Source organism: Lipotes vexillifer, unplaced genomic scaffold (assembly GCF_000442215.2).
Source record: "Lipotes vexillifer unplaced genomic scaffold, Lipotes_vexillifer_v1.1 scaffold77, whole genome shotgun sequence".
Lineage (NCBI taxonomy): Eukaryota > Metazoa > Chordata > Mammalia > Artiodactyla > Lipotidae > Lipotes > Lipotes vexillifer.
In genome coordinates, this window is record NW_006792456.1 from 2,978,487 (window position 1) to 2,998,748 (window position 20,262).

General features: G+C 38.1%; 1 protein-coding gene across 1 annotated transcript in view; it reads right to left on the reverse strand.

Annotated features, from left to right (window-relative positions):
* ACYP2 (acylphosphatase 2) overlaps nucleotides 1–18,611 on the reverse strand; it is a 171,698-nt gene extending 153,087 nt beyond the window's left edge. The window contains exons 1-3 of the mRNA XM_007465686.1: nucleotides 18,490–18,611; nucleotides 4,544–4,560; nucleotides 2,900–3,009 (exon numbers count right to left, since the gene is read on the reverse strand). Coding sequence (XP_007465748.1) covers nucleotides 2,900–3,009; nucleotides 4,544–4,560; nucleotides 18,490–18,547 — 185 coding nt within the window. The 5' untranslated portion in view covers nucleotides 18,548–18,611. The remainder of the gene's footprint in view (nucleotides 1–2,899; nucleotides 3,010–4,543; nucleotides 4,561–18,489) is intronic.
* Nucleotides 18,612–20,262: the final 1,651 nt, after the last annotated feature.

Below are 20,262 nucleotides of genomic sequence, written 5' to 3' on the forward strand. Positions count from 1 at the left end.
GAAAGAGTGACTATTTAATAAATGGTGCTGGCACGACTCACTATCCATCTGGTAGAAAATAGTCTCCAATCTCATATCATAAATAAGAAACAAATTCCAGATGGAGTAGATGCCTAATGTAATAAATAAAGCATCAAAAAGTTTAGAAGGAAAGCTAGGAAACAACGCACAATCTGTTTTTTAACCAGAAAGAAAAGATAGCCATATCTAAGTTTATAAAAATGAAAAACAATTTATGTTGCAAAAGCTACCATAAACAAAACTAATAGGCAAATGATAGATTTGGGGAATACTTGGAAAAGAGATAACAGATAATGAGTTAGTAGTCATCACCAGTATACAAAATGCTGTTAAAAATTGGCAAGAGACAAGCAATCCAGTGAGAAAATTGGTAAAGGATGTGAGAAGGGAATCCATGAGAACAAATCCACATAGCATGAAGATGTTCCAACTATCAATTAGAGAAATGCAAACTACAGTAAAAAAAATAATATATCACTCTACACCAAATCAGATAAAAGAAAAATGACAGTGCAACAGTACCGATTGCCAACAGGATGAATAGAAAAATATGTAATTGTTTACAGCTGTTCTGAAAAGCAGTCAGGCAAATATTTTTAAATTAAAAGTATGCAAGACACTTCAACCAACAAATCACACTCCTAGAAATCTACCTCATAAATATAAAATCACCAATAAAATGTTTATTGCATCATTGCTCTTACTGCGGAAAAAAATAAAAAGTAACAAAATGAGTTCCCAGCAATAAGGTAATAAATAATGGTACATCTATACTGTAGAATATTAAGCAACCATTAAAAAGAATGAATTAGTGTTACACGATTTGACTTGGAGGGATTTTCCTGGATGTATTTTTGAATGATAAAAGGAGATGCATGGACTTCCCTGGTGGCGCAGTGGTTAAGAATCCGCCTGCCAATGCAGGGGACACGGGTTCAAGCCCTGGTCTGGAAGATCCCACATGCCACAGGGCAACTAAGCCCCCGAGCCACAACTACAGAGCACACGTGCCTAGAACCCGTGCTCCTCAGCAAGAGAAGCCACCGCAATGAGAAGACCATGCACTGCAACAAAGAGTAGCCCCCGCTTGCCACAGTGAAAGCGGCCTAGGGAAAGCCTGCTCGTGGCAAAGAAGACCCAACACAGCCAAAAATAAATAAATAAATAAATTTATATTAAAAAATAAATTAATTAAATAAAAGTGAGATGCAGAGAGGTGCATACACCACAATCCCATTTTTAAAAAGCAAACATTGAACAAAACCCCCAAATATATGTGCACCCAAGTGTGTGTGTGTGTGTGTGTTGTGTAAAGGCAAACATGGAGACAAACATGGAAGGAAACACACAGGTTGCTAACACAGATGACTGGCAGCATGGTAGGGAAGAAGGGTGTGCAGGGGTTGGAAAGGAAAAATGGGCAGAATGTATGATATGATTATGTTAAGGAAATTAATCAAAAACTTGCTACAACATGGATTAGGGTATAACATGATTGGCATGAGCGTCCATCCTCCATGTGGTCCCCACTCTCAAACTATATCATAGTCATCTGGCATTTTCTCATCCACTGAACTATTAGTTCTGTATAATGTTGCTCACAGTCCTCTCATTTGTGCATTTTGTGACCATCCTTCTGAAAAAGATAATTTTTCCATTAACTGTTACCCCACATTTTACGAAATTGAACTTTGGACCCCACTCTTCAAGTTGGGGTATGGTTTATGCACAAATGCAAATATGTACCTATACATAAAGAAATTAGAAAAAATAAGGAATTGGTACTTATATATATTTCTTGATTGTTGAACGTCCATAAAGTAAAAAATACTAGTTACAGAAAAATATGCATGAAGTATTCTATTTCAGTAAAAGCATGCAACACCCTAATTTAAAACGTACAATTAAGTATTTTTAAGTGAAAAAGAAAGCTTTGGATAGGATTCACAAAGCCACTGGCTCAGGTTACATAAAGGGGAAGGAAGTAGAAAGGAGGGGCCGATACCTAACTTTGCTTTTATACCTCTCTACGTTTTATTACTTCACTTATTACAACAAGTAAAAAAGTATTGCTCTTGAAATCTGAAAACATTAAGTAAAGAAAACAAAGATAAATTGCAAATGAAAAAGTAAATTGAGTATTAACGAGTAGCTACCTCGTAAGACATGTTGTGAAGATTAAATGAGATAATCCATGTAAAGTGTTTAGCACATTACCTAACATGTTGCAAATGCTCAATAAATAGGAGCAATTTTTATTTAAAAAATAAGACTACAGAGAGCAGTGGCAATTAGGAAGCTGAAAAGATAATGTCTTTGAAAATGACACTGTGTACACAAGGCACTTTTTTCCCTACAACTGAATCTGAGCTCCTTTGCACTGCAAGGACTCATATTATGGTAACTATACAGCTCATCAAACACACTTTCATTGACAGTAAAAATAAAATTACAATTAGATAAATAAGATACTTAAACAATACAAAGGAAATGGCAACTTTTTGCCTTGCAGGCTCTTTAAGAACTTCAAGAACCATCCTAAAGCACTATGCTTCTGTCACAACCACTTCAGATGAGAAATACTTGACCCTGGATGTTTCCCTCATATTAGAGGAGACTGAACAGAACACATTTCATACAGATTGGAGAGTGATGCCACTGCTCTTTCTGAGGGCCTGCCCAAATGGGAAATCCATTCCTAGACGTAGAAATTCCACTCTCAACTCTGAAAATTTCTTTGCTGGTCTGCCTAAAAGCATGTTGGTTTAGTGATAATCTACAAACTAAATTTGGTCCATCAATTCTATTCTTATTGTACAACCAAACATTGAAATAAGTTCATAAGTTGCATGAGTGTGTTATTAGTCTTATTACTTACATGGAATTGACTTTCTCTTCGGGGCCTTGCACTTGGCCTGTCACAGTGCCTTTGCTGGTATTCTTCACCCAGCCAACCACCCCTAATTTCCTTGCCTCATCTTCGGTGTACTGGTTTCAGGAGAAAACAAGAGAGATGACGTCCATCATCAAAGGTCTGAATTTACAACATACTTGATTCTAACATTCAAAAAGTTATGGTCACAAAAAAGCTGATTCCTTTAAAATATAGTCTATGCCAAAGATTGTGTAGCTGACCCATAGTAATACCTATATTTACAAAAACTTTCGTTTAAATGGTATTTTGTGTGTGTGTGCTAAATTCCACATTCAGTAAAGACAAGCACGTTATGAGAAAATAAACTGATGGTGGGAATTATTTCAGAAAACAATTTCCATGGTGTGTTTTGGAATCCATAAAGCTCAGTTGCATTGCCGTCACAACCTGCTAATGCTAAATTACACTGTCAATCTGGGTTTCAAATGATGATCACTCCAAGATTCTTAATCACTGAGCAAAAATATCCAGTTATGATCAACATAAAGTATTGGATTAAAAGATTCCAGTGTTCTCTGTTGACTCTGGAATTGCCACGCAATTGTTAAAATTGCCTGAGTAAATTTATTTCTCCTATTATTCGTAATAGTTTTTAAAAATTCCTTTTCCTGATTCCAAATTAAATTATGCTACCAGCACAAGCAAACCTAGAAACATTTTTATCTTGCATTACTTTAACTACATCACACTAAAATTCTTGTGAAGCCAGAATACCAGCATTTTTTAGAAACATGCTCGTCTCCTGTTTGGAGGCCAGGGTGACCAAGAGCTCTACACTCCACGTCCCCAACTAAATGAAGCAGCACAAACCAAGATGATTACAGCTAGGATTGCTGGAAGGGCTGGGTTCTGAAAATGTCATGCCTTCACAGATAACAATGAAAAAGGACACAATCTGAACTCCAGGGGATGCGACTATCTCAAAAGGCAGAGACTTGACTTGTGGGAACCTGTTAGAACCCTTAGAGGTTAGGAACAGAGACCTAGCTAGTGATTCCCAGCTCAAACAGTGGGTGAGAATACATGCCACGTTTAACTTTTAGGAAAAGAGTACTGTATTTTAAAAATCGATATTTTTAAAGTATTTTAAAATAAATAAATATTTTAAAATAAATACTTTAAAATAAATATCTAAAAGGCAGCAAGGGGTTTTAACTTTAAAAACCTAGGAACCACTTCCTTGTGCAACAATGGGCTTTTCTCATTTTGCAATTCAAGATATGTACCCTTGACTGGAGAGATTCTTCCATCCAGAACAAGTGGAAGACCCCATACTGTGTATTAAATGTACCTAATCAAAATGTTTAATTGGATCACCCCAAGAGAGGTACTTTCGAAATTCATAGAAATATTAACGGAAAACTAGGAAGGCTGTAATGTTTTTAATAGGCTACTTTTAAAAGACATCCTTAATAAAAATCTCAACCAGTAACTTGAAAGAAATACAAATATTTCTTCATTCACTGTCAAGGACAGGAAATTAGCAATAGATTAGCACTAAGTAGATAACTGCTCTGTCTCTGTGACTAAATAACAGTGGGGGTGGGAGGGAGATGGCAAAAAATAATAAACAGATTGGTGACTTACCATCCTGAAGCAAACACCTGTATAAGAGAAAGATGAAAAGAAATGTCAGGGTGTCTACCTCTAAAAATATTATATATTTCCTGACTTAGCTTTCATCTAGTTTATTAAATAGTAAGTAAATGAAATGAACAAAACCTTTAATATCTGAATGCATTCAGAAAGTGGTTTTTAAAAATTCTTTTCTTTTAAAACAAAAAGAGAAAAGGAAGGTTATTTTTGAAGAAAAAGAATAATATCCTGAAACCAAAGTATAATGAAACGCCAAACTGCATATTCCTTCTATTTTAAAATGCTACATAAAACAAAATAATTACTACAAGAACAGTTGAGTGTGCTGGCATAAAACTTACCCACCCTCAGCTTTGAGAATGTCTTCTTTAGGGGCTTCCCTGGTGGCACAGTGGTTAAGAATCCCCCTGCCAGTGCAGGGGACATGGGTTCGAGCCCTGGTCTGGAAAGATCCCACTTGCCACGGAGCAACTAAGCCCGTGCACCACAACTACTGAGCCTGCACTCTAGAGCCCATGAGCCACAACTACTGAAGCCCATGTGCCTACAGCCCACGCTCTGCAACAAGAGAAGCCATGGCAATGAGAAGCCCGCACACTGCAACGAAGAGCAGCCCCCACTCGCCGCAACTAGAGAAAGCCCATGTGCAGCAACGAAGACCAAACGCAGCCAAAAATAAATAAATAAAATAAATTAATAAATAGAATGTCTTCTTTAAATACAAGGACTAAATTCAAGTTTAAATGTAATAAAACATTTCTATTTTAATTCCACTTTCTGGAAAAGGCAAAACTACAGGGACAGGAAACTGATTTGTGATTGCCAAGGGCGGGAGTGGGAAGGAGTGGGGTGCCGAAAAGGAGCACGAGGGAAATTTTTGGCGTGATTGGACTGTTTTATGTCTCAGTTGTGCTGGTAGTGGTGGTGGTTACATGACTGTATGCATTTACCAAAACTCATTGAACTGTATACTAAAAAGGGTGAATATTACTGAATGTAAATTATACCTCAATTTTTAAAAATTAGAAAAAAAAAATAGGCAAATCACAGGGGATAGATTAAATCAGTCTCAGAGAGGTCAAAAGATATTGCTTCTCCAAACAGCAATTGAGCCTGGTTAAGAGGATACAGAAGACAAGATCAGTGGCTTGGGTAATTTTTTGTAGTTTTGTAAGCGGATTTATAATAACAAGGAGTATCATTTGTTTCCTGAGGGTAGTGTATTGTGGTACCAAATGAATACGAAGAAAAAAAGAGTAGTGGAGCAACAAAGACAGGATAGTATCACAAATGAAATTCTTATGGGGCTATAAAAAATATTTTAAAAGATACCTATAAATGTGAGGGAAGGATGAGTGGGGAGTATTGATCTGAAGAACCAGAAAGGTAATGTTATATAGATGGAGGGAAAGACATGAGTCAGTAGATATAAAAGGAATGGGCAGAAAATTCAAGAGAAACTTCAGGTTAACCAGACCATGTAGAAGAGACAAAACAGGCAGAACTGTGGAGAAGTGTGCAGTCATCTTTTCCTGGAGTGAGGGGATCCCAGAAGACACTGACTAAGCAGAGTTGAAGGTTTGGGTCCAGGCCTATTGTGCATATTCCCCTCTGAGTTTCTCAACAGTGAACAGCCCCAAATGATGTTAGCATTAAGAAAAGAAAGCACATGCAACTGAAGTAAACAGAAATTGGAAACATATAGTCCAGCTCTTTCCTATTCAGACCGGTCCGTGAACCAGAGGCACCAGCATCACCTGAGAGGTTTTTAGAAAATCAAATTGTCAAGCTCCTCCCCAGGACTAAAGAAACAGAAACTCTGCAGGCTGCATCCAGGAATCCAATTTTAACATGCTCTCCAGGTGACTTTTATGCCCGCTAAAGTTTAGAATCAACGGGTTGGTTCCACCTTAAAGGAAGGTCTGGGAAACGTTTGAAAAGGATTTATATTTCAGGTGAAGAATTGCATCACAAAGGGGAAAACTCCAATCTTGTAGGGTACTGCAGGTCTGATGCATTTCTCATTCATGCTGTTCAAATTCGTGTTGGTAATAAATCATGTACTTGCATGTCAATATTGCCTCAGCTATTTTACAAGTCAACAGCACTACTTGAAAGAAACCATGGACAATGAAAAGACAAAAAACCCTGTCCTGCACTCTAACTGGACTTGGTGCTGGAGCAGAGCAGGCAGCCTGTCACTTAGGTTGCTCCCTCCACGGTTACTACTTACTGCCAGAAACACAGGAGCTGCCAGAAAGGGAGGTTAACAACAAGCTGCCCACTCCACCCCACTCCACCCGCGGTGAACAGAGACATCCTTTCAACATTTATGAATTCCCAGCAGCCCTTCCACCATCTATTTACTGATGACAAAAATGCCATTTGCTTAAGGTGACAGGATTTGAGGAATTTTTAAGAGTTATCCAACACATTGCAGGGTTAAGGAAATTACCTACTCCAGTCTGCTAATGAAATGTTCTTTTCACACAGACATGATCTAAGAATCAGGCAACTCATATATATATATATATATATATATATATATATATATTTTTTTTTTTTTTTTTTTTTTTTTTTTTTTTTTTTTTGTGGGTTCCCTCATGTGGGATCTTCCTGGACCAGGGCATGACCCCGTGTCCCCTGCATCAGCAGGCGGACTCTCAACCACTGTGCCACCAGGGAAGCCCGGCAACTCATATATTTAATAAGCACACTAGGGACTTCCCTGGTGGCGCAGTGGATAAGACTTCGTGCTCCCTATGCAGCGGACCTGGGTTCAGTCCCTGGTCAGGGAACTAGGTCCCACATGCATGCGGCAACTAAGAGTTTGCATGCCACAACTAAGGAGCCCACATGCCGCAACTAAGGAGCCCACCTGCCACAACTAAGACCTGGTGCAACCAAATATATAAATAAATTTTTTAAAAACTAAGCACACTTTTAGACATTCTGATTATTCACTTAACAAATATTCATTGTCTAATTTTGCAGAGAATGAGATGAGTAAATAAGACAGTCCTGCCATCTAGGAGCTTACAGTATAGTGAGAAAGATAGACAAGTAAAATGGCAATTAAAATGTAGAAGACAACAGGTACAAACTTCCAGTTATAAGATAAATAAGTACTAGGGATGTGATGTACAACATGATAAATAAAATTAACTTATGAAATATGAGTTATGAAAGTTGTGAAGAGAGTAACTCATAAGAGTTCTCATCACAAGGAAAAATATTTATTTCTTTTTTATTTTGTATCTATATGAGATGATGGATAGTCACTAAGCTTATTGTGATAATCATTTCATGATGTAAGTCAAATCATGCTGTACACCTTAAACTTATATAGTGCTGTATGGCAATTATATCTCAATAAAACTGGGGAAAAAAGAATAATAAATAAAACTTTAAAAATAAATAAAACATAGAACAATTATGAGTTGAAAGATGCATAAACCAGGATGCAAGTGGGAGTTCACAGGACAAATGACCCACCCAGTCTTGGGTACTTTTAGGGCAGGCTTATTGAAAACGGGACATTGATACTTCAATGATGAGCAAAAATTAGTATGATGAGAATGGAATAATATTAAAGATGGAAGAGCATGTGCAAAGTCCCCAAATCAGGATCATGACCTATTTGGATACCACGCATAGTTAAATATTCAAAACCATGTCATTGCACTCATTTTACCAATTATTTCTAGCCCGAAACTTCATTTTCAAGACTTGCTAAAAAATAGTTTAATTCCGTTTCAACTGTTTCTAGAAAAATGTGTAAAAATGTTTTTACACCCTAGTCCAAGTTATCATAATCTCTCAACTAATCCACAGCAATGGCCCCCTTCACTAGTCTCCCTATGTCTAGTTCTGCCCTCCAAAGGTCTAGTCTCCATAAAGCAGCCAAGGTGGTTTTCTTTCCTTAAGTAAAATCAAATCACTTCCTTTCCCAGCTTAAAACCCTCTGATGGCTCCCTATCACACTCAAAATAGAATACATTCTGGTTACCACAGCCTCCAGGCCCCTTTCTAATGTTCTGTCTCATCTCTTAGGACTCCTCTCTGCTCATTCCATTCCAGCCAAATTTTTCTCCTTCGTGTCCCTCAACATGCCAAGCATATTCCTGCCTCATGGCCTTTGCATTTACTATTCCCTCTGTCTGAAATGCTCTTCCCCCTGATCTTCTCATTGCTGGCTCCTTCTCATCATTCATGTCTCTGCACCAATGTCATCTCCATAGAGAAATAGTCCCTGACCAATTTATCTAAAACAGCACTGCATCCTTATATGTTTCCTGGATATGCATAACCGATTACCATATGATATTACTAGGTATTTATTTGTGGGGTTTTTTTTCTGTCTTGTTCAACACTGTGTCCCCAGCACCTAGACCAGAGCTTGGCACATAGTTGTTGAATAAATGAGTGAAAGAAAAACCAGCTGATAAATATTTAAGTGAACTGTTTTACTGTCCTGTAGTAATTCATTATTAACATTATAAATATAGATGCAACCATACTGATTAGAGTTTAAGTTTAATTTCAAAGTGATGATAAATTTACTGCACTCAAAGCTGGAAAGAATCATAAGACTTCTGTGTTGATTCTAGCATAACTTTACTGCTTTATCTAAATGATAATATATAGTTTGATGTGTGTATGTGTGTATGTGTGTGTTTATATATAATATACTATATACTAAAAAGGGTAGCAAGAAGTCACTACATAATGCCTAAGTTGACAAATCAGGAAATATTAATATGAGCATGTTGTTTATAAATAATGGCTTAACACCCATAAGAACTGAAAAAAGTAATGGTTAAATTGGTTGTCTTACAGAACTTAGAGAACTTGGGATAGAAGACTAGAGCAGGACATGGTGGCTGTATTTGTAACTATGAATGGTAAGGGCACACACACATTTATTAAACAGATCTTAAAACAGTATAACTAAAGGATTGTCCTTTAAGTTTAAGAGACTTAATTTTAGGCTAAGTTCATACTGCTTGACAAACTAGGTAGATAATACAAGTGTTGCCCATTGCTTTAAGCAGTGATAAATGGAAAAAAAATAAGACTGAGATAAATCATATGTGAAAGATTCAATATGTACTTAACAGAAATTTAGGTTGTCTTGGTTATAAACCAAATATTTTGAGATTGAGACCAGGGAGATCAAAGTCATTCTGTAGTATGTCCTTTTGTATCACTACTTGGGAAAGACTACCAAATGTAATTACTGTGCTGTTAAATGTATTTAACATATGAATATCTGTGACAGACACTGTTAGTTGCCATTTTCCCCTTCTGCTTTTCTAACAGAATTCTGATTTTACTTGAGGCAGCAACATGCTCTTCTATATTTACCGATCTTCCTTATAAGGGGTGGTCCATGTCAAGTGGTTCAGCCAAGTCACTGGTTGAAGCTTTCAAGAAAGCTCTTTGACAGGGGCTATCTCAGTCAGGGGTTTCATCCTTGTTCCCTCTCTCTTCCTGACTGTAGGGTGAATGTAATGATTGGAGCGATAGCAGCCATCTTGAAACCATGAAGGAAAGTCCAAGGAAATCACAGAGACCTTGGCAGTGACATCCTTGAGGGACGGGGGAAGTAAGGGATGGGGAATGACTGATAAAGGGAACTGTGGGGCAGGGATTCTTTTTGGGGTGATGGAAATATTCTAAATTAGATAGTGATGATAGCTGCAAAAGATTGTGAATACAGTAAAAAAACACTGTATATTTAGTATGTTTGAACACGTTACAAGAGTGAATTTAATATTATGTGAATTAGATCTCAATTTTTTTTTTATGTCACACACACAAAAAAGGAAAGCAGGAAACAGGACTGTGACGTCGTCCTTCCTATCTCTCTCTGTAGAACAAGGACAGTCATTCCCCAATTTGCTCTCCACACAACATCCCTGACTTCTCCTATCATTCCACACCAAAACACTCTGCTCTGCAGATCATCTTGAAGTATTACAACCAGAACTAAATAGTTGAGCTCCCTCTAGATGTCACTGCTTATTTCTGGGGGAGAAAGTTTCTTTGCCCGTGTGATAGTTCCTTTAACGGGGAGAAATATCCGCTAGTGTGTCACTCCTGGCCACTCTCTACCTGTTCCTACCTCCTCGGGGACAGGCAGTGACTTATCTAATGGTTAAGTTTGGAAGGAGAAACATACATAGTCCAGGTGCTTCCTCTTCTTCCTTCTGGGAACTAGTTACTCAAAGGAAAATCATCCCTTCTGTTCTGTTGAGGAAGCCCTGCTGGTGCCTGGGTTGGTGTGTTTAATTCTGCAGTACAGATTATTACAAAATCTACTTACCTGAAGATTGAGACACATCCCCCAAACTCTGCTTTACTCATTGCCTTACTTGTCAATAACTCACATAATGAAGAGGGGTATTGTTTACTGGGTCCCTCAACCACAACCCATATTTTAAAGCCTTAGAAGGAATGTGTATCAGGAGGTGTCAGGACCTCTAGCCCATTAACTTTGTGAAGCAGTGAACCATGCAGGAATTAACTGTTCAAAGCTCTGGAATTTTCTCAGAGTCTTTCTGAGAGTCCCTATCCCTAGTCTGAAGCATTCTGTGCAACAGAGGGAGGTCCATATAGAAAACAAAGTGAATGTGAACACAGATTTTCTGCAGTTGAGTAGCACTGATGAACTGAGCACTCTCAGGACAGGACCTGTACTGGAGAAGTTGCTTCCATGGGCTTCCATGGCCTCTCTACACTGCTTTCACCCTGCTTGCTAAAGAGAAGGGAAGCTGATATGACACATGCAGTTTTTTTACAGACACACTGCTCTGGAAACTGGGACAGACATCAGCCGCTTCAGTTATGAGAGACTCAAACAAAATATGCCACTCAATCAAGGCTCAGTCAGCTGCAACTGGACCTTGCTTTGTGAAAAGATGTGTCAGGGAGAAACTCTGAGGTGAATATTTGCAAAGCAAATCATACTTTAAATCTACAAAGAAGTATTGATGTTTAAAGAAACCATATGATGAATTCTAAACATCAGGATCCTTTCATGTAAAATCAAATTTTCATATTAACCTGTAATCCTTCATCCTGGGATTGAACTGCATGTGTCAATTTTAAATGCAGGAAGTCATCAAGTCACTACTTTACAAATCAGCCCTTAATGACTTTAAACATCTTAATTGTTAGAAAGTGCTTCCTTCTATGGAATAAAATTCTGCCTCACTTTAACCTTCCAGCATCCATCCAGGATCTGTCCCCTGGAGCCACACACCATGGCATCTTTCAAATAGTCGAAACAGCAAATATACTACTGTTTCTTCTCTAAGCCAACTATCCCAAACACTTGAATTTAATTTGAGATACTCTGGAAGTTCCCAGCAGAAGCACAGCCTGTAGGGGATATAAAAACAAGCTAGCTTGACCTTTAAAATATTGGGTGGGCCAAAAGGTTAGTTCAGTTTTTTCCATAAGATGGCTCTAGTAGCACTTAGTTGTCTTTAACTTCATTCAAAACAATTTTGTTAGATTGTATGTGACATTTGTCATATCAGTGAGCATTTAAAAAAAGACATCAAAATTGGTGAATTTTTGTGTACCCATTTTAATATTGGAGATAGAAGAAAAAAAGCAACATTTTTAGCATATTATGCTTTATTATTTCAAGAAAGGTAAAAACTCAACTGAAATGCCAAAAAAGATTTGTGTGGTGTGTGGAGAAGGTGCTGTGACAGATCGAACGTGTCAAAAGTGGTTTGCGAAGTTTCGTGCTAGAGATTTCTCGCTGGATGATGCTCCACAGTCGTGTAGACCAGTTGAAGTTGATAGCGATCACATTGAAACAATAATTGAGAACAATCAATGTTATACCACGCGGGAGATAGTCGACACACTCAAAATATCCAAATCAAGCACTGAAAATCATTTGCCCCAGCTTGGTTATGTGATTCGCTTTGATGTTTGGGTTCCACATAAGTTAAGCGAAAAAACCTTCTTGACCATATTTCCGCATGCAATTCTCTACTTAAATGTAATGAAAACATTCTGTTTTTAAAACAAATTGTGACAGGTGATGAAAAGTGGATACTGTACAACAATGTGGAATGGAAGAGATCGTGGGGCAAGCGAAATGAACCACCACCAACCACACCAAAGGCCGGTCTTCATCCAAAGAAGGTGATGTTGTGTATATGTTGGGATTGGAAGGGAGTCCTCTAATATGAGCTCCTTCTGGAAAACCAAACGATTAATTCCAACAAGTACTGCTCCCAATTAGACCAACTGAAAGTGGCACCTGACGAAAAGTGTCCAGAATTAGTCAACAGAAAACACATAATCTTCCATCAGGATAATGCAAGACCGCATGTTTCTTTGACGACCAAGCAAAAACTGTTACAGCTTGGCTGGGAAGTTCTGATTCATCCACCGTATTCACCAGACATTGCACCTTCAGATTTCCCTTTATTTTGGTCTTTACAAAATTATCTTAATGGAAAAAATTTCAATTCCCTGGAAGACTGTAAAAGGTACCTGGAATAGTTCTTTGCTCAAAAAGATAAAAAGTTTTAGGAAGATGGAATCATGAAGTTGCCTGAAAAATGGCAGAAGGTAGTGGAACAAAACGGTGAATACTTTGTTCAATAAAGTTCTCGGTGAAAATTAAAACATGTGTCTTTTATTTTTACTTAAAAAAACCGAAGGCACTTTTTGGCCCACCCAATACTATCTTTATTGTCTAGTGAGAGACACAGATAGGTGTACACAAATAAATATAGTTGAAAGGAGAGGGACTTCCCTGGTGGTCCAGTGGGTAAGACTCCATGCTCCCAATGCAGGGGGCCCAGGTTTGATCTCTGGTCAGGGAACTAGATCCCACATGCCACAACTAAAGATCCCATATGCCACAACTAAGACCCGGCATAACCAAATAAATAAATAAATATTTTTTTTAAAAAGGGAGGATGGATTTGGAGAAGTAAAAACAAGAAGTAGAACATAACTACAAATGAAATGCTATAGGAAGAAAGATGAGAAAGGGAATTAGAGTTAATCATATTTCTTGACTTTAATGTACTAAAATTTTCAACCTCTAAAACATAACTTTTCCACTTACCTGTCTACGTAAGGAAAAATGTATACACCTAAATTATGCGGTGTGTGACAAAGCTATTTAGTAATTATCCTAATTTTCATTTTAAGCAATCTTAAAGAAAATCTCTATTTATTTCTGTAGTCTAATAAGTTACTCCCATTCTAAATCTGAGTCAATCCCATCAAAAACAAACTGTTAAATTTCTAACGCACAGGTAAACAAACAGATTGCCACAGTCCATTTCTACAAGTGTCGTCAGTATTTACCTGAGAGTTGGTAAAGCACCTATACACAGCTTAATCAATTTCTCTTTCAAATTTTCAGATTATTCTTGATGTAATTGTAATTAAACATTTATAGGAACATTATAAGCCATGCCATAGTTACAAATGCTCTAAAAACTGACCAGGAGGTCAGTCCCCTACTCCCCTATCCCTCATCCCAAAGCCCGCAATGTAACAGAAATTGGTGGGAAAAAAACATGTAGCTTCTTGAGAATATGGAAATAAAGTAGAGGATGGAAAGGGAGGGGAAAAAAAGAGTAACAACAGTGGACAAACACTATCTCAGCCAGGTGATCAAGGTTAACCTCAACAGTGATAAGTCATGTACCCTTGATATGCTGATGGGAACGGCACTTTACCTCTGTGGTCCTCTTCCCGATAACCCATAACCTCAGTCTTACAACAAAAATACCAGACAAATACCAGTGTGGGAGCATTCTACAAGGTACCTAGCATCAAAGTACTCCTCCAAACTGCCAAGGTCATGGAAAACAAGGCAAGTTTGAGAAACTATCACAGTGTAAAGGAGCCTAAGGGGACAAGATGACTCAATGTAATGTGATAGCCTAGATGAATCCTGAACAGAAGAGGACTTTAGGTAAAAACTAAGGAAACCTGAATAAAGTATAGACTTTAGTTAAAAATAATATATCAATACTGGCTCACCAGTTGTGACAAATATACCATACTAATGTAAGATGTTTACAGTAGGGGAAACTGGATGTAGAGTATACAGGAACTCTCTATAGTATCTTTTCTAACTTTTCTATAATTCTAAAACTGTTCTAAAACAAACAAAAAAATTATTAAAAGAAGAAATAGAGGGAAGGAAGCAGCAATGGAGAGCAGCAGCAGCCTGATGGAAGAAATGTTCACATATTGAGGTATGGGAAAGTCATTCTGGCTTATTCAGGAATTAACTTGACTTTTATGCTAACTAAAAGAGCCTGTTTGTGGCTTATCAAACGCTGTACATCTGCTTTAACTGTTAAAGAAAAGGGCACCTTAACCAGAAGTAAAGAATGTCCATGTTAAAAATAAAGATTAAATGCCTCCCTTTCTGGGATGCCAATGCTGGTACTTCTTTAATGATAGGACTCTCTTCCCAGGTGCCAAGGACATACTGGCTCACTGTGTACATGCTGATCTGTTTTTTTGAAACCTTGAAGGAATGAATCGCTGATTTGTTAGATGTTCTTTGTTCTGACAAGATATAAAACTGTGCTGGAAACCATGCTTCTCCAGAGCAGTTCCTCAGAATTACCTGAGAGACTGTCTCCCTGGCTATAGTCCTCAGTTTGGCTGAAATACAACTCTTTTCTATTCCAATTATAGATTGTTTATTGATTATTTCTGTCAACAAGCCTATAGCTCTACAAGTGGACTTTACCGAAAGGCCTGAGAAATAAGCCCACTATTTATAATATTGTTTCTATAAATGTATTTTCCTGAACTTCAAACAACCAATTTATAAACTAGTTCTTGAAATGCAATCTGTTTGCAAATTAGGGTGTGTGTATTAGAGAACAAGGCAGAGTGTATTTGACCCCTAGAACATTTTGACTACCATTTTGGCACCAAGGATGACTTAAATTCAAACATTCTAAATACAAATATAACAGCATACCCTGTTTTTGGTTAGAAAATATTTTCTGTCATAAGCTCCGTCAAGCTAATTCAATTCACTGATCAATTTTCCATCAGAACAAGACAGTTAAGTCATTTTCCATATTAATTTTTATATCATTGAAGCAATTTTCATTAAGAATATTTTTCATTTAAATATTTTAATGACAATTTTATTTATCAATCTATATCTTGTCCATATTCAATGTTCCTAATTATAGCTTCCTCCATTGTAAATTTACCTTCATAGCCATTATTTCTAACAAGTGAGTATTCACTAAGATTTTATTATTCCACACTTTTTAAAGATCCCTTTAATCATTCTCCATTTTACATTATTAAAGTAAAATTAAAAATTTTTATCATTTATTGTTAATTATTTCTACACTATCATTACGACTCAGACAAAAAGCTAGTGGTTTGTATTTATTTCTTAGGTAATCCACTAAAAAATTGTGAGCAGTTCTGTGAGACACAGACTGATATACAGCAACAGTGATAGTGCCAGCAAGCAACAAAGAGAGAGTCAGAGGCTGCAGTTTTGAATGTGCTGACTGCCTACTGACAAGGTCAAACTTCCTTGGAGCCAAAAAAAACATAAAAACATGCTCAGAATCATCTGGAATGGTCTAGATGGCTAGGTCCAAATGTCCGGCATCAGTGTATGTAGGTGTTCGGTTCATAGGTTCAGAGGAAGGCAAAATAAAGGTGGAAAAGGTATTGAGAGGAGGATCAGTAGGATATATAGTGATTAAGAGCATGGGCCCTTCTATAAAACTGTCAAGGTTCAAATCCCAGCGCCACCACTTAACTCACTCTGTAACCCGGGAAAGTTACTTCACTATGCCTTAATTTCTCCATTTGTTAAATGAGGAAAATGGTTGAGGTCACAGGATTGATGATTAAATGAGTACAGAGTTTGGCACATCCTAAATTCTCAGCAAATGTTGGTGTATATGTGTGCAGATATGTGATTGTGAATTTGTCCCACATACTAGGCCTTGATAAATCAAAAGCATGCATGTACTCTCTTCCATTTAACATACTGTAAGCAACAGTTATTGCCCTAAAGCTGATTTTTAAACCCCACTCTTTATATATTGTACATTTCTCTTTCCTATTACGTATACTGTTGCCCCAAACTGATCTTCATACACCATGTGACCACCATATGGACAAAGTGCAATTACATAGTTAAAATTAATAGAAATACATTATGTGTTATCAGAAAACCTCATCTAATGGGAAAGTGAAGGTTTTAGAGTTAGAGAGATGCAGGATCAAATCCCATTTGTCGACTAACGGCTTGTCCAAGTTACTGACACTCTACCTATTTTATCATTGTTAAAACAGTACTAAGACATATATCTCACAAACTTGTGATGAAGATTAAGTAAATAATAGAATGCTCAGCATGTGGTACACCCTCTGTAAACGTCACAAATGTGCACACACATGCACACACAAATGCTCCTTAACTACTCCCGTCTCTGTCCAGTAGACCAAATAGTTTGTCAAGTGATCTTTGCCACCATTTTCATTTTTATATACATGTTTCAATGACTTTTTGGGGTAGTTTTCAATCTAGAATACCATACCCCTGGGTGTACCGAAGACATTCTAAAGGGTACAAAGCATGAATAATTTTAAGTAATCAATTTCTGTATCTCGAACTTCCATATTTTTTTTTCCCCTAAAACTGACTTGTCTGAGGAGACACCTGTAATCCGCCATGATTCTCCTTCCCTACCTCCCTTCCTACAGTTACCCTTTGAAAGAAAGATCTATTTCTTTACAAAAGGCATACATTCACCCATCCTTTTTCTTATCTTGGTACACTGCCCTAAAGTGTAAAAACCTCTAGAATACCAAAATACAAAGATAACTCAACCCTTTAATCAATGTTCCATAAAACCCCCAGCTTTCCCCTTAAGAAATAAATTTCCAAAACAAATTTACCTTTTAAATTTTAATAATGTTTACCACACTTTTAAATGTATTTATATTATTTTCATCAAGTGTATTCTAATAAGTCACAATAGTAACTCAAGCCAAAAGAAAAAAAAATAGAGCTTTATGGTCAAAGGAAATTAAGAAAATATATGTATGTGTGTATATATATACACATACATATGCACATACATATTGCAGAGAAGTTTGGTAGGTGACCAATTAGAAATTGCTCAAGCATAACAATAGGAAAAAATTCTGTGGGGGAAATGGAATGGAAATCAAATTCAAAGAGGAAAAGGTATGATGCAAAATTTCCCACTGTTAAAAAGCTTTGCTTTGAATGAATGATGGCAAATATTAAATCACTACCATATTTATATTCCATTGGATAAATTTCAGTGATTTAACATTTTAAGTTAGAAATAACGATAGTTACAATAAGCCAGACATGACATCCTCTACAATGATTTAAACTTATAATGAAACAAAAATTAGATAACAACTTAATAATTCTTTCAGGAGCTATACAGGAAAAAAAAAAAGTATAATCTCCTACAAAGAGAACCCTCAAACACCATCTTAGGTGTCCATCCTGAACTCAAGTCAAGCGCAGTAGTTCAGTGGTAAGTAACAGGGACCACTAGTTCAAAGACCCTCTCTTCTTTCCTTCCCCCACTTCATTTTGTCCTCTCGGTCCGCACTCCCCGCACCCCCTTATGTGGCCCACTCCCCACGCCCGGCTGTTCCTCCTTCTCCCAGTCTTTCCCCGGCTCCGCTCTCCCCCCCCCACCGCCCCCATCCCGCCCAACCCAGCTCTTCTGCGCATGCGCCCCTCGCCTCCTTCCCACCCGTGGCTGCTGTGTCATGGCCGAGCGGAAGTCCCAGCCGCTACGGGGCAGGGCGTCCTTTAGATGGGGTGTGCTTGTCGAAGCTTCCTACTCTTCCTCCCCAACACCTCTTTGATCTCCCACTGTAAGGGGGTCCCCTACCCTGCACTCTCCCGAACACTTCGTAGTCCACGGATTTGAGTGGCATGGCGGTAGACATGGCGGCGGCGAGGCCTCTGCCGAGGAGCTGGAGCTGGATTCGGGGCGCGGTGACTGCAGCGGCCGCGAGAGGGAGGGCGCACATGGGACCGCTCTGCGCACCCTGCGCCTGTCACCGGCCTGGGACGCGAGCGCGCCGGGGTCACGCGTCGGAAGGCGGCAAATGAGACGGCGGGGATTGGTAGTGAGGGCAGCCCGGGACGCCTGGAAGGAAGAGCCCGCTAGGTTCCTGGCGCCCGAGGTCTCCTTTCCCTGCCCCTCCCTCGTGGTGGAACCAGACTCGCTTCCCGGGAGGGATGCCAGCTACGCGTCCCTGGGATTTAACGAACCGCTGCGCTTCTTTGTCAGTGTTTGTATTTAAATAAAAGCGGAGGCTTGGCCCAGATGTCCATAGTTTGGTACCCCAAAATGATTCTTTTGAAATGAAAGACCTGCTAGCTCGGTGACTGAGAGTATTTGGTTAGTGAGTAAATTTTTATTAAACGTTTAGGTAACTGCCAAATCTATCAGGCGATTTTGAGCCGTTCTTAAGGTGACATCTGCATCCTCTTTTCTGTTGAGTCAGAAAAGCTTTGGGCCTGAATCCATATTCTAAATGGATTGTGATATATTCTGGGACAAGAAACTTTAATGGAAACAAAAAATCTTGTCTGCTGTGAACTCGTATAGCTTTTTTATGATCTTGATCATTGTTCAGCAATGCCCCCAATTGCCTAGAAGGTTAAAGCAGTTTATACTTTAGGAAATTTTACTTCCTGGTGAGCTGTTATGAAGTGTTAAAGCAACCCACAGCTCCAGAGAATCTGTATACAGCTATTGATAATCTGCTGCCTTCTAGAAAGCAAAATCCTTTTACTTGTGAGAATTTGCCTTTCTCAACATATTTGTTGGCTTCGATATCGTTACATATTTCTCTGCATCTGGCCATATAATTAAAATAATCCTCTGCAATCTGATTCAATATTATGTGCCAATTCTATTAGCACCAAAAATCATCTAAAACTTGCTTGGAATGTGGTTAAATCATTTACAGTAAAATATATTCTGGAAGCGCTAATCCGGTAATTTTATGTAATGAAGATCCTGGTTTATTGCAGAATCCTCACAACTTACATCTTCCTCTCATCTCCCTTCCAGTTCACTCCATGCAGACCCTAGAATCAACATAGATCTTATGTCATTCTTTTCAATGACTTCAAAGTCTCTACACTGCATTCCAAATAAAACTGAAGGTCTTCAGCCTCCACTAACCTCTTACTACCTGCTTCTACCCATCCTATAGGTTATAGGTAACCTATTGTCAAGACACTTTGAGTTATTCAGCTCTCTGAACACACGTGACTTTAAAAAAATCTTTGCTCTTGGATCTACTTTATCCAGAATACCTATTCCAGTTCCCAAATCTTCCCATATCCTGTTCAGTTGCCTGTGCAAGTGCTTACCAGATTTCATCCTAATTATTTACTGTCTTCCCCGCTAGTACTGTGCCTTCCAAGAAGTAAGATCTCAAACTGGGTCCTGTCCCTGCCTATTAAAGATCTTGTCACTGACTGGGAAGGTTGACATTTTCCTTTTTTTAATCAATCTTTGACTTTTCTCCACATTAACCCAAGAGTACTCCTGCCAATTATTATGTAGCTTTATTTTAGAAGCGTAATGGCAACAGTTGACATTTGCTTAGCTAAAAGATTGACTGTGTCTGCCAACAGCTGAAAT